This window comes from Schistocerca cancellata, chromosome 6, assembly GCF_023864275.1.
Source record: "Schistocerca cancellata isolate TAMUIC-IGC-003103 chromosome 6, iqSchCanc2.1, whole genome shotgun sequence".
Lineage (NCBI taxonomy): Eukaryota > Metazoa > Arthropoda > Insecta > Orthoptera > Acrididae > Schistocerca > Schistocerca cancellata.
Window position 1 is genome coordinate 113,693,637 of NC_064631.1, and position 14,260 is coordinate 113,707,896.

Sequence of the window (14,260 nt, forward strand, 5' to 3'; positions counted from 1 at the left end):
CCTCAGGAACTGTCTATGAACTAAACAGTGCCCAAACATAAGTTCATTAAGGTACAACATAGACCACATCTAATGCAGAAAGAACAAACTGATCTGCTCCATTTGTTTAAACTGGAGGAACTGTGTAATATTCAATCTTTGACCCTGTACTGCAGGGTATTTATTCATTTATTTCTTACTCCAGTCATCTATGATAATCTTATGAGGATATAGAGTGTGTCAGTTGATTTTGTTTTCTTTATTTTATATGATAGTTTGTATGTTCTTTTGTTTTGAGTTTAATGATTGTGTAATCTGTTGTTTTTACCTATTACTGACATAATGACGGTCACCTCAAACAGGTTCCATAGTGCTGTGCATTTGAGCTTGTTCCTTGTAATTTCATTCATTGTATAGAAATAGATTAAAAATAAAGATATTTTGATGAAGTTGCTAGGGGTAGCAGTCCATTGTAAAATATTAGTACAATAAAGTATTACATAAAATTATGTCACTTGGTTTGTATAATATCAATAGGTTCCTGTTATGCTAGATATTATCATTAAAGTGCTGTTGGTTTAACTCTAAGAGAAGCTGTATTGATGTAAACTATTTAATTTTAAATACATTTACATCTTGTTCCATAAAATGTTATTAAAACCTGTAGAGTTTGTGTACATTATGTAGCCAGATACAAATGCTACCTAGCTGTTTTAATGTCAAGCAATGTGTCAACTCATAGGGGGTTGTCAGTTCCTGTTTTGCTGTAGAACTAGAGGCATGTGTGTATTTGCCAAATGTTGCATTTCTTGAATGTTGTAATAGGCATCAGCTACCACATTACACCGACCACATTACAGTAATGTATACAAGATGACCTCTGTTACGAGATGGTGTAAATACTGATTTTGTAAGTTATTAAGATTTAATGGCATTACACTGTTGGTAAGGCAGTATCTTTTACATTTAGTCACTTTAGTGGATAGTACCTTATGCAAATATTCTTCTTTTATTTTCACTGCCTCTTCTCTGTTAATGTATATTTTCAGTTTTATTACCATATTGCCATTTTAAGAAAGATTTTAATTATGTGTCAACTTGTAATGGCACCTAGACAAATCAAGAATGTTTTTTTGTAATTAATTTATGTATATACTCTTTAACCCTGCTATAATATTATGTGTATGCTGCTGTATATTGCCTGAATGAGAAAAATTTGGTTTTATATCATAGATCTGAAGCAGGCCAGATTGTTAGCCGAAACTACTAATCCATATAAATAAAGAAGATCTCATGTGCAATCTTGAATTCATGGGTTTTCGATCCCTGACATAAAAAATTGCAAAAGAGTGCATATCTCCTGGTTGATAATGTCAGCAAACTTTCAGATTAAATAGTTTCTGGGCATGCCTCGACGTTATTCATGAAATGTTGGAAAATGTAATGACAGTTTAGGACAAAATTAACCTGAAATTCATAGGTTGGGCAAAGCTTTATATCAGAATGGCAGTCATCTCAGGTTTTATTCTATGTCAACAAGGAGACAATGCAAGGAAACTGATTAATTTTGCCTTGCTTGAAAAATATGGAAACTATATACTGACAATTGCACTGCCTGCTACAAGCCATGTGAGAATGTGACTATCAATAAGTAGCTGCATCCTGGAAACTGCAGGTGTTCATTCATACAGTAGATGCCAAGAAAATCTTATAAGTATGTGATAAAACACTGGTTTTTGTTTGATGCTGACAAGCACTACTACCTGAACAGATTCTCTTATCATGGCAAACACAAAACTTGTAATCTGAGCAAGCTTCTTGGTCACCATGTTGTTATGAAGCTGGCACCAACATTTCTCAACTGTGCTCATAACATTACAATTGACAACATTTTTACCCCTGTGAAACTAGTGGATGAGCTGAAACACAAAGGAACAAGTTTAGCTGGCACTCTTCAGAGATCACTCAAAGAGGCCTCTCCCGTGACGCATGTGGAGCCGATGTGTTGTATGCAACACACCTATACGTGTTGAGCAACATCTTTTCACAGTATACCAATGCAAAAAGAAAAAAAAGTCCTTATCTTGAGTAAGATGCTTGCTGGCTGTCAGGTCAATAAGAATACTGAGTAAAAACTTCCAGAAACTGTGAAGTTTTATAATGAAACTAAGGGTGAAGTCGATATAGTTGACCAAATAACTAGTCTCTACATTGTCTGAGCTGGCAACGACTGATGGCCTGTGCCTGTCTTTTACAACATTCTTGACCTTTTCATGCTCAATGCTCCCACTGTTTTTAAGTTACTTACCTCTAAGAAGATTTCACAGTGAGACTTTATCCTTAAGAGTAGCAGATGAGCTTGCTGCCTCCTACAAACTGCAGAGAGAAACCAATCTCCTCTGCAGACACCTAGAAATAGAAATTGTTGTCAAATCCAGATTTCCTGTAAAGAACAGAAGGGGAATAAAATATTGTGCATGTGTTTCGAGCGCAACAAGTATGTGTACAAAAGGTGCTAAGCCAGAACTCTTGAACGTCTGAATTGTGAGCCCATCCCAGCTTAGACAATTCTGTCCACTCCCCTCACCTCCCGTCTTCGATTTCTACCTCTTCCCTTTCTATAATATTGCTTTCAAGTTTATTTCCTGTGTACAAAACTTCTATATTTTGCTTCCTTTTCTGGCCTACTTTCACTGTTGCATTTACTCAAAGCTATCCTTTTGTCTTCTATTGTATTATTTCAGTCAGTCCTTGCCTAATACTTTTGCTGAAAGTCTCAACAACTTCTGGTTCATTCTATTTACCTAGGTCCCATATCTGTAATTTAGGTAGCTTTTTGCATTCTCTTCAGTGTTGGCATGCAGTCAAAATCTGTAAGTCAAGGTCAGAGTCCACATCTGCCCCTTGACATGTTTTGCACTTTAAAGCCTGGTTTAAAAAAATCTGTCTTACCATTATATAACTTTTCTGAAACCTTCCAGTGTTTTTAGGTAACAACACTGAGTTTATGTAACTATATTTGCAGTTTATATAACAATTGGTTCTGCTAAGAAAGTTGCGAACAGAATTAGACTACAGGCTCTGTTAAACTGCTTTTTATAGATATTTTTTATGGCTGGGAATGTATTTTGTTTGAAAAGAATATTTGAGTAATCTAAATAATTTTTCACTAAAAAGATCAGATAATTTTTATCAGTTGTTCTCTCATTTTAGTTTCTAACTTTTATTTGGACTCTAAAGAATCTTCCAAACACCAAGGCCACAATAAGGCGTTTATTAAAGTTAGATAAATGGTTTCAAGAAAGGTTGCCATCTATGAATCTTATGCTTTATAACATTACATCATCTCTTTCATCAGTACTGCAGATTTATTTATTTAATCGTATGGCTAGAGCCCCCCGTTGGGCAGGCCGTTTGCCGTGTTCCAGTCTTTTAATTTGACACCACTTCAGTGACCTGCAGTCAATGAGGATGATTGGATGATGATAAGGACAGCCCAACACCCAGTCCCTGGGCAGAGAAAATTCCTTGACCCATCCGGGAATCGAACCCAGGCCCAGAGGATTGACAATCTGTCACGCTGACCATTCAGCTACCAGGGACAGAGAGTACTGCAGATAATGTAATGTTATAAAACACAAGATTTGAAGTTGGCAACATAGGCTTGCTGAAACTGGTTACCTAAATCTAATAAATGCTTCACTAGCGATCTTGGCATCTGAAAGTTTCTTTGGAGCTCACAGAATTGCAAATTACCCCCCCCCCCCCCATGCTGATACAATGCCAGGCTGTATACTTTTTATTTTCTAGATAGTAATTTTTTTCCTTTAAAATTTAGTTAGACTACGCTATGAACTTTTTCACATGTGATTACGCTGAAGACATTTCTTTCATAATTGCTTTGCTGTTGCAGTAAATGTGGTTTTCTCATCTTACAGGATTGTCCACAAAATCAGAGGCTGTGTGAACAAAGTCTCTTTGTTTGATAAAGATCTTATGTTCCTGGCTATTTTTGGCCTGACTGGTTATAAACACAGCTTTGAAAGTCAGACAGCTCTGAGGTGTGCTTTTGATTTAAGAGAGACCTTGATAAGAATGGCCAATGTAACAGAAGTTTCCATTGGAGTAACTACAGGTAAAAAGAGTACTTCAAATTTTCTATAGCACAAATTTAAAATACTTCTAGTTTCTTGTTCTTGTTCTTCTTCAGATCTGATGGTTGACCATTCATTTATATATTATTCTATGCTCCAGACATACACTTTCAGAACGTGTGTCAAGCTTACAATTTATAATCAGTGCTCTGAAAGCGTATATTTTTGAATTTTCATCTTGGAAAAAGTGAGCCGAATACTTGACAAGTTTCGCAAAGCACCATGCCTGCTTGCGAAAAGTGGACTAAAGTCACTTACAAAAACAGCATGTAAGAACTGTGTAAATGGTAAACACACCGGTGACACAACCTTTGTGTATGAAAACCCTTCTGAAGAGCTTTCAGCTGTAGACTGTGATAAACCATGAGTGTAGTCACCGACAGTGAATCAAATCAAGTGTTCCTTATGGTCGATTGTTGACTAATATGGACCAAAAAGACAAAAATAACAGTGTCACCATGAAACACCCAAGTACTGGCAGGCCTAAAAACAGTTAGCAGTTATCATCAACTAGCAAAAATGTGTAAACTAAACCTGTTTGCAGATGGTCAAGAATGGAACATAGCAGCCAAATTTCAGTCTAGAAGCAACCACAAAATAACTAGCTTAGTGAAACTAGGCGCAATTTAGGCAGTGACTTCCATAAACCATGACATGAAAACAGCAACAACAAACAATAAGTTTTTTTATGTTCTTAGTGGGAACTATAGGGAAGAAATGATGTAGCAAAAAACAAAATGAAAGACATATTGATCTCACTCAAAAGAAGGCTACATGAGCTGAGAAGCTAAAACATGGTCATCTTCACTGTTCCACGTTGACATGACTTGCCAATCTGGTCATGTGTAAACAAAGAAGTGTGAAGCACAAATAAATAGATCCAAAATATATGCATGAGATTCAAAAATGATACATTTGTGGATATAAGCTGCATAGGAAGAAGATCCTACACATCCCATTGCTTACATCTCAGCAGACTAGGAAATGACTTGGTTATAACACCAATTACAGAAGTAGTGAACAGTAAATAGAATGTGCAGCATTGTACTACAGAGGCCATCCTTCTCAAGGACAAAATAAAGAATACTTGGGAGAATTAATCACAAAATGCCAGGTCAGTAAAACAATACATCGGCAGGACAAGAGTGATGTTTTTTTTAGGAAAATAAAACCTTCCACCAGTGCAACACCAGATGCAAGTGTATGTGTTTCGTATGTGCCTCAGACAGACTTCATTCCACATGAGAATAATTTATCACTTTTGCATTACAATGTGCAGGGCTTAAGAAACAAAATAGATGCTTTTGAATCATTTATCACAGGACTATCTCCACAAGTAGTAGTAGTTACAAAACAGTGGACAACATTCTGTATTGCAAATTAGAAGGCTACAACCTAGCTACATTCTACTGCAGAGCACATAATAAAGGTGGTGGTGTTGCCATCTACTCAGGAAAATGTAAGTTCATAACCACCATGCAAAAAGTGCTATGAGGGAACAATTTCTGTATTGACAAAGTTTTCAGTTCTTACACTCACATTTTGCACTGTTCCTTTCTATGTCATACATGTATATAGATCACCGAATGGGAATTTTGACATTTTTCTGAAATTATGTGGTGGAGTTTTAAGTAAATTAATGTCAGGTTCCAGAAGTGTAATCTTGTCATACTGGGAGATCTGAACATCAACACTTTACATGATGGTCAGGAAAGCAAACATTTTATAGACTGTATCGTGTCTTATGGGGCTAAAGATCTTCGTGGACTAGTACCCACCATAATAACTCGTTAAATTGATCATGTCATCACAAATTATGATCACATCATCACAACAGATGTCATAAATGGTCACCTCTCAGGTCATTTAGGCCAAATAATAGTGAGAAATGTAATATCAAATTTAAACAAAAAAAATGTATGAGCACAGGAAATACTATCTCCAAACAACATTGCTACACTAAGGCATAGTTTAAGCCAGCAATTATGGGAATCAATTATGACCACCTACAAACCCTTAATGAGATAATGCTACCATTTGGTGCCGTCTGTGATTTGTCTAAGGCATTTGACTGTGTTGATCACCAGATTCTCTTGCAGAAAGCAAAATTACACAATGGAAAATCCAGGATGGAATGTAACAATATTATGAGAAGGAAATTTGCTACTCACCATATAGTGGAGATGCTGAGTCACAGATAGGCACAACAAAAAGATTTTCACACTTAAAGCTTTCGGCCAATGGCCTTTGTCAACAATTGACACACACACACACACACACACACACACACACACACAATCAAGAAAACACACACACACACACACACACACACACACACACAATCAAGCAAACACAACTCACACACACGACTGCAGTCTCAGGCAACTGAAACCACACTGCAAGCAGCAGCACCAGTGCATGTTGGGAGTGACAACTGGGTGCGGGAAAGGAGGAGGCAGGGGAGGGGAAGGGGAGGGATAGTATGGTGGGGATGGTGGACATTGAAGTGCTGCAGGTTGGGTGATGGGCAGGGGAGAAGTGAGGACAAGGGGGTGGGGGGGAGGGGAGGGGGCAAGTAATGGAAAAGGAGAGAGATAGAGAGAAATAAATAAGAAAATAATAAAATAAAATAAGTAAAAGAGAAAGACTTGGTGTGATGGTGGAATGACAGCTGTGTAGTGCTGGAATGGGAACAGGGAAGGGTCTAAATGGGTGTGGACAGCAACTAACGAAGGTTGACACCAGGGGGGGGGGGGGGAGGAGGAGGAGATTAGTGTTTAATGTCAACAAGATCATTAGAGATGGAGCACAAGCTCAGATTAGAAAATTATTGCGAAGGCAATTGGCCATGCACTTTCGAAGAAACCATCCCAGCATTTGCCTGAAATGATTTAGAGAAATCACAGAAAACCTAAGTCAGGATGGCTAGAGATGGGTTTGAGCCATCATCCTCCAAAATGCAAGTCCAGTGTGCTAACCACAGCAGCACCCAGCTCGGTAAACTAGGAGGGTTAAGGAAAAGAAGGATGTATTGCAGGGAAAGTACACACCTGTGCAATTCAGAAAAGCTGGTGTTGGGGCAAGGATCCATATGGCACAGGATGTGAAGCAGTTGATGAAATTGTTATCATGATTGGCAACATGTTTAACAACAGGGTGGTCCACTTGTTTCTTGGCCACAGTCTGTCGGTGGCCATTCATGCGAACAGACAATTGTTGGTTGCCATACCTACATAGGATGCAGCACAGTGTTTGCAGCTTAGCTTGTAGACCACATGACTGAATTCAAATGTATCCCTGCCTTTGATGGGACAGGTAATGTTAGTAACTGGAATGGAGTAGGTGGTGGTGGGAGGATGTATGGGACAGATCCTGCATCTACGTCTATTACAGGGATATGAACCATGGGGTAAGGGGTCAGCAGCAGGGGTGGTAGTGATGGATGAGTATAATGTGTACAGTCTGTAAAGGCCTCAGTGAGCCCCTCAGTATGTTTTGAGAGGAACCGCTCATTGCTGCAGATGTGATGATCACGAATGGCTAGGCTATATGGAAGGGACTTTTTGGTATGGAATGGGTGGTAGCTGCCGAAGTGGAGGTATTGCTGGTGATTAGTAGGTTTGATGTGGACAGAGGTACTGAAGTAACCATCCCAGTCACCTCTCCCATCATGCAATGCTGCTGCTGCTCATAGTGTGGCTTCAGCTGTCAGAGACTATGGTCACTTGTGTGTGAGTTGCATCTGTGTGTGTGTGTGTCTGTCATCTATTTTTGACAAAAGCATTGTTGGATGAAAGCTTATTTTATGATAGTCTAGCCATGAGGTAAGGGATAGGGAGCAGGGGTTGTGTAAGGACGAACGAGTATATTGTGTAGGTTCAGTGGATGGCAGAATACCACTGTGGGAGGGGGTGGGAAGGATAGTGCGCAAGACATTTCTCATTTCAGGGCACAATGAGAGGTAATCGAAACCCTGGTGGAGAATGTAATTCAGTTGCTTCAGTCCTGGGTGGTACTGAGTTATGAGGGAATGCTCGTCTTTGGCCAGATGGTGGGGCTTTGCGAGGTGGTGGCAGACTGGGAAGATAAGGAATGGGAGATTTGTTTTTGTACAAGGAGGGGAGGATAATTACAGTCAGTGAAGGCTTCAGTGAGACCCTCGATATATTTTGTGAGGGACAGCTCCTCACTGCAGATGTGACAACCACAGGTGGCTTGGCTGTACGGAAGGGACTTCTTGGTATGGAATGGGTGGCAGCTGTTGAAGTGGAGGTATTGCTGGAGGTTAGTAGGTTTGATATGGATGAAGGTACTGATGAAGCCATTTTCGAGGTAGAAGTCAACAACTAGGAAGATGGCTTGTCAGGTTGATTAGTACCAGGTAAAGCAAATGGGGGAGAAATTGTTGAGGTTCTAGAGGAATGTGGATAGGGTGTCCTCACCTTCGATCCAGATAGCAAAGATGTCATCAATGAATCTGAACCAGGTGAGGGGTTTAGGATTCTGGGTGTTTAGGGAGGATTCCTCTAGATGGCCCATGAAGAGGTTGGCATATGATGGTGCAATGCAGGTGCCCTTAGCCATACCCCAGATTTCTTTGTAGGTAATGCCTTCAAATGAGCAGTAATTGTGGGGGAGGATATAGTTAGTCACGGTGACTTGGAATGAGGTTGTTGGTTTGGAATCCGTCAGGCATTGGGAAAGTGAGTGTTTGATAATGGTAAGGCCATGGGCATTAGGAATGTTGGTATAAAGGGAGGTGGCATCAGTAGTGATGATCAGGGCACCATGTGGTGAAGGGACAGGAACTGTGGAGACTTGATGGAGGAAATGGTAGGTATCTTGTATATAGGAGGGTAGGTTCCGAGTAATAGGTTGAAGGTGTTGGTCTACGAGAGCAGAGATTCTCTCAGTGGGGACACAATTACCAGCCACAATAAGGCATCCTGTGTGGTTAGGTTTATAAACTTTAGGAAGGGTAGGGGTGAGTAGAGAGATGGACTCTGGGGAAAGGTTCTGAGATGGGCCTAAGGATTTGAGTAGTGACTGGAGATCCTGCTGCATTACTGGAATGTGATCACTGTGGCAAGGTTTGTAGGTGGAAGTCTCTGACAGCTGATGGAATCCTTCCACCAGGTAATGCCTGCAGTTCAGAACAACAGCGGTGGATCCTTTGTCTGCAGGTAGGATTATAATGTTGGGATCAGTTTTTATATGGTGGGTTGTGGTTCTTTCTGTAGATGTAAGATTAGTCTGCATGTTGAGGGATTTGGGGATTGATGGTGAGGCAAGGTTTGGGGTTAAGAAACTCTGGAAACTTAACAGGAGGTGGTTTGGGGGCAGTGGGGATGGATCACGGTTGAATGGAAGAGTGAACTGGGCTAGGCAAGGTTCGATATTGGTCTTTGGTTGGGTCTGATTGGTAGGGTTGGTGGCGAAAAAGTGTTTCCACTATAGGGACTGGGATAAGGAGGGGAGGTCTGTAACAAGTCCTGCATGATTGAATTTGGGAGTGGGGCAAAAGGTGAGGCCTTTGGAAAGGACTGATATTTCTTTTGGGCTAAGGCTTCTGGAGGAAAGGTCCATGACTGTGTTGCAGATCTGTTTAGGTTCTGGATTCTATGTGGTGGTGGGAGGGGGTTTTTGGAGGGTGGGGTAAGTGTAGTAGGTTTCTGAGACAGGGTTTGTCAGCTATGAGGGGGTGTGGGGTAGGTTTGGAGGTTGTTGTAGAGGTAGTGGACAGTCGTACTCCAAGGCAGGAGTAGGAAGTGAGGAGGATGGAGAGCTTTTTTAGGTGGCATCAATGCTCAAGTTCCTACAGGGCCAGAGTTTCAATGTGTGTTATGGGTTCCAGGAATTGGGGACTGCATAGCAAGAGAATCTTGTGGATGGAGAGGAGGTACAGCAAGGAGGTTTGGGCTTGGTTGATATGGTTTTGCAGGACTGTATTGGTGAGGGCTAAGGAATGGCAAAATTTGAACAGGCAGAGGTCATTGTGGAAGGAGGAGTGGCAGCCAGAGATGGGCAATTTGATGGTAAGGCCATTAGGGAGGATTCCATGAGCCAAGCAACAATGCAGGAACAGTGTATGGGACTGGGATCTGGCTAGGGATAAGGAGACTTTTCTGTATTGATGTAGAAGGAATCAGCAAGGATCCATGGTGGTGGAAAAATGCGAAATATTACATAAGTAATGTAGAATAACATCAAAAAAATTTCCCAAAAATACACCCAAATATGAAAATGATGAAATGGATGAAAGAGGGGGAAACAAGATGAAATATGAGGGAATCAATGATAGTGAAACACAAAAACTTGCTAAAATTGGCGAGAAGTCACAACAATCAAAGTAAAAAATTTTCAAATGTGTGTGAATTCCTAAAGGACCAAACTGCTGAGGTCATCGATTCCTAGACTTATACATTACTTAGTGTAACTTATGCTAAGAACAACACACACACCCATGCCCAAGGGGGACTCAAACTGAAGGGGGACAGCAGATGTGAGTGGATGATGGAATTAGTGGGTGTGAACTGGGATAGAATGGAGAAAGTGTTGGGGCAGTGAGGGGTTCATAGGATGAACCCCTCTGCCACACACCATCAGGTGGCTTGCGGAGTATGGATGTAGATGTAGATGATATACAATATTGTGTGGCACTGGAAAGATGCACTAGTAAACAAGCAAAAATACATGAAATTATGCAGGGAGAGTGATCAATTTGAAAGTATAAAACTAATTATATCAGCAGGAGTAATGTTGGACATAAGATGCTGCACCAACAATCAGTGTGGTTTTGTAGCCGTCTGTTGTGAGGGGCCGAGACGGTTGATACAGTGTGGCTTGTAACTAGAGCATGCAGTGTGGCTTGTAAGGAGACAAGAGAAACACAGGCAAGAAGAGGAAGAGGATGAACATTGAGTATAGTGATGCAAAAGAAAATAGTAACAAAGGGGAACAGCACTGGGCTAGGATCAAAGAAAAACAGTCAGGCAAAAGTTAAACAATGGAAAATCCAGGATGGAATGTAACAATATTGTGAGAAGGAAATTTGCTACTCACCATATAGTGGAGACGCCGAGTCGCAGATAGGCACAACAAAAAGATTTTCACATTTAAAGCATTCGGCCAATGGCTTTGTCAACAATAGACACACATATGCACACACACTCATGCAAACACAACTCACACACATACACACAACTGAAACTACACTGCAAGCAGCAGCACCAGTGCATGATGGGGGTGGCGACTGGGTGGGTGAAAGGAGGAGTTTGGGGTGGAGAGGGGGAGGTATAGTATGGTGGGGATGGTGGGCAGGGGAGATGTGTTGACAGGGGGGTGGTGGGTGGGGAGTAGTGGAAAAGGTGAGAAACAGAGGGAAATAAATAAACAAATAATAGTAAATTTATTTTAATAAATAGATATAAAATTTATTTATTTCTCTCTATTTCTCTCCTTTTCTGCTACTCTCCCCCCACCCCTCCCCGTCTCTCTGCAGGACTTCACTGTCCATTATCCCCGGCTTCCCCTTCTCTCCTCAGCCTCCTTCTTTTCCCCACCCAGTTGCCACTCCCATCATGCACTGTAGCTGCTGCTCATAGTGTGGTTTCAGTTGCCTGAGACTGCACCCATGTGTGTGAGTTGTGTTTGCATGAGAATGTGTGTGTGTGTGTGTGGGGGGGGGGGGGGTGTACATGGTTCTACTGTTGACAAAGGCCATTGGCCAAAAGCTTTAGCTGTGAATATCTTTTTGTTGTGCCTTTCTGCGACTTAGCATCTGTGCTATATGGTAAAAAGCAAAATTAGTAAGAATAAATGGTGTTGCAGGTAACAGGCTACAGTCTTATCTCCAAGACAGAAAATGAAAAGTTGTCTTGAATAGCTAAGCTGGAGTATGTGATGTTTCTGCACACTCTGAAAAGAGTTTCATTACATGTGGAGTGCCACAGGGCTCAATTCTTGAGCCACTATTATTCTTGATTTTTATAAATGATCTACCATCATGTACAAGACTGCCATGTAAATTTATATTATTTGCTGATGATACCACAATTTTTATGAGCAGTAGATAGTAATCTTGAGGAATCCACTAATCACATACTCTCAGATGTGGTTAAGCTGAATTATCTCACATTAAATTCTAGTAAGTCCAGCTTGATTCAGTTCTGTATAAAAACAGAAAAAGAGAGAGAGAGACATGTGTGACATATGGTAATCAGCCAATAGAAAGAATGGAAACAACAAAATTTCTTGGAATGCACATTGACAAGAAAATGAACTGGTCTTCACTTATTATAGATCTCTGTAAGAGTCCTAACTCTGCTATGTATGCTTTATGGGTTGTCACTACATGTGTTGAACGTAAAATTGCAAAAATGGCATACTATGGCTATTTTCACTCACTCATTGAATAAGGCATTGTTTTTGGGACAACCAGCCATTAGCAAGGAAAGTGTTCATTGCTCGGAAGCGAGCTTTAAGAGTTATATGTGGATTGTGTCCAAGAGCCTCATGTAGCAATAGCTTTCAAAAACTTAAAATATACACAACTACATGCCAATTTATTTTTCTCTTGTGTGTTTTGTCTGTAATAATATACAGATGTTTCAACTGACCAGTAATTATCATGAGCATAACACATGGAGGAAGAATGTCATACACAGTGACCATAGAAATTAGAGCTTGGTGCAAAAGGGTGTTTACTATGCTGGAATCAAACTCTTCAATGTTCTCCTCAGGAAATAAAGATGGAGATTCATATCAAGAGTAATTTTACCAAAGCATTAAAAATATTTCTGGTAGAAAAAGTTTTTTACAGTCTAGATGAATTTTTAAATAAATAAATTGTAAGATTTTAATACTTTAAAATACAAGTTGACGTAATGCCACTAAGAATGCTATTTAACTCGAGCTCTGTATCTGTTTGTGCTCTGTATCTGTTTTTCTGTCGTGCTTTAATGATTCTAAGAAAATATGTATCATCTTTTTTCTGTATTGCTGCTCAAACAAATTACTGTGTAAGTTTTTATATAATTATGTACTCAGATGTCTGTTTATGCTATAAGATTATAATATTGTATTTGAAAAACCTGACTTGTTCCACATTCCTGTGAACCCACCACAGTTGGACCAATGGAACATGAAATAAAATCAAATCAAATCAGTATGCACATATAATATTCTGCAGCTTATTGACAGCCTCAGAAACAAAAAATCAGCAGGATTAGATGAAATTTCTCCACAGCAATTGAAGAAATGCAGAAATGAACTAATAACTCTAATGAACTAATTACTCTAATAAATTGTGTTCTCAAAGATGGTGTGTTTCCTGGCAGGTTGAAAATGGCTGTAGTTAAACTAATACACGTATGTTGGAAACAAAGCATGTACAGAACTACAGACTCACTGCCCTAATCTTGACTTTCAGCAAACTGATAGAGAAAATAATATTAAGAAAATCCTGGAACATTACAACAATGCTGACATATTAAGTGATTTCCAGCATGGTTTGAGAAGAGGTCAAAGTAACACATCAGCAGCAGTGCAATGTGTCCATCATGTACTTAAAAAAATAAATGAAACATCCCAAGCAGCAGGAGTATTCCTGGACCTCTTAAGGGCTTTTTATAGAGTACATCATGATGTGCTCTTATCAAAAATTGCAAAGAGTGGTGTTACTGGAATACTCAAGCAATTACTGGAAACATATTTAAAGGGTAGACAGCTGTGCATGGAGGTTATATACTGTAATGGAGAAATACTGGAAAGAAGAAGCTCAAGTATAAGAAATATACTTTTTGTGTTTCCTCCAGGTTCATTTTAGGTCCAGTCCTATTGATTAAATGATTTCCCAAGTTCTCTTGACAATAAGCAATTGATCACTATGTATGTAGGTGATACATCTTGTGTCTGCTAAGCAGACAGTAAGCCCATACTAGATGAAGAGATATATAACTTTATTGAAAAGACAAGAGCTTACTTCTTCAACTGATTTAATAAAAAACTCATTGAATTGTTGGGGACAGATATTAACTTCATTGTTTCTTGTATTTTTAGCACGATTAAAAAGTTAAAAATTATATAGTACAAAACTAATCATCATCATTGATACATTTGTCAAAATT

The 14,260-nt window shown here is 39.6% G+C and overlaps 1 protein-coding gene across 1 annotated transcript; it reads left to right on the forward strand.

Annotated features, from left to right (window-relative positions):
* Positions 1-4,558: 4,558 nt before the first annotated feature.
* LOC126088178 (uncharacterized) lies at positions 4,559-14,052 on the forward strand. Its single transcript, XM_049906303.1, has 4 exons — positions 4,559-4,625; positions 13,453-13,502; positions 13,564-13,915; positions 14,030-14,052. Exons 1-4 carry the CDS (start codon positions 4,559-4,561, stop codon positions 14,050-14,052), a joined length of 492 nt encoding a protein of 163 aa, XP_049762260.1.
* Positions 14,053-14,260: the final 208 nt, after the last annotated feature.

Bases quoted from the DNA above. Each gene is read 5' to 3' on its own strand.
- LOC126088178 (XM_049906303.1), top strand. From the start codon at position 4,559: ATGGACCAAAAAGACAAAAATAACAGTGTCACCATGAAACACCCAAGT. The intron at 4,626-13,452 runs GTTAGCAGTTAT...GTGTTCTCAAAG, and splicing joins TACTGGCAGGCCTAAAAACA to ATGGTGTGTTTCCTGGCAGG. The intron at 13,503-13,563 runs GTATGTTGGAAA...CTTGACTTTCAG, and splicing joins CTGTAGTTAAACTAATACAC to CAAACTGATAGAGAAAATAA.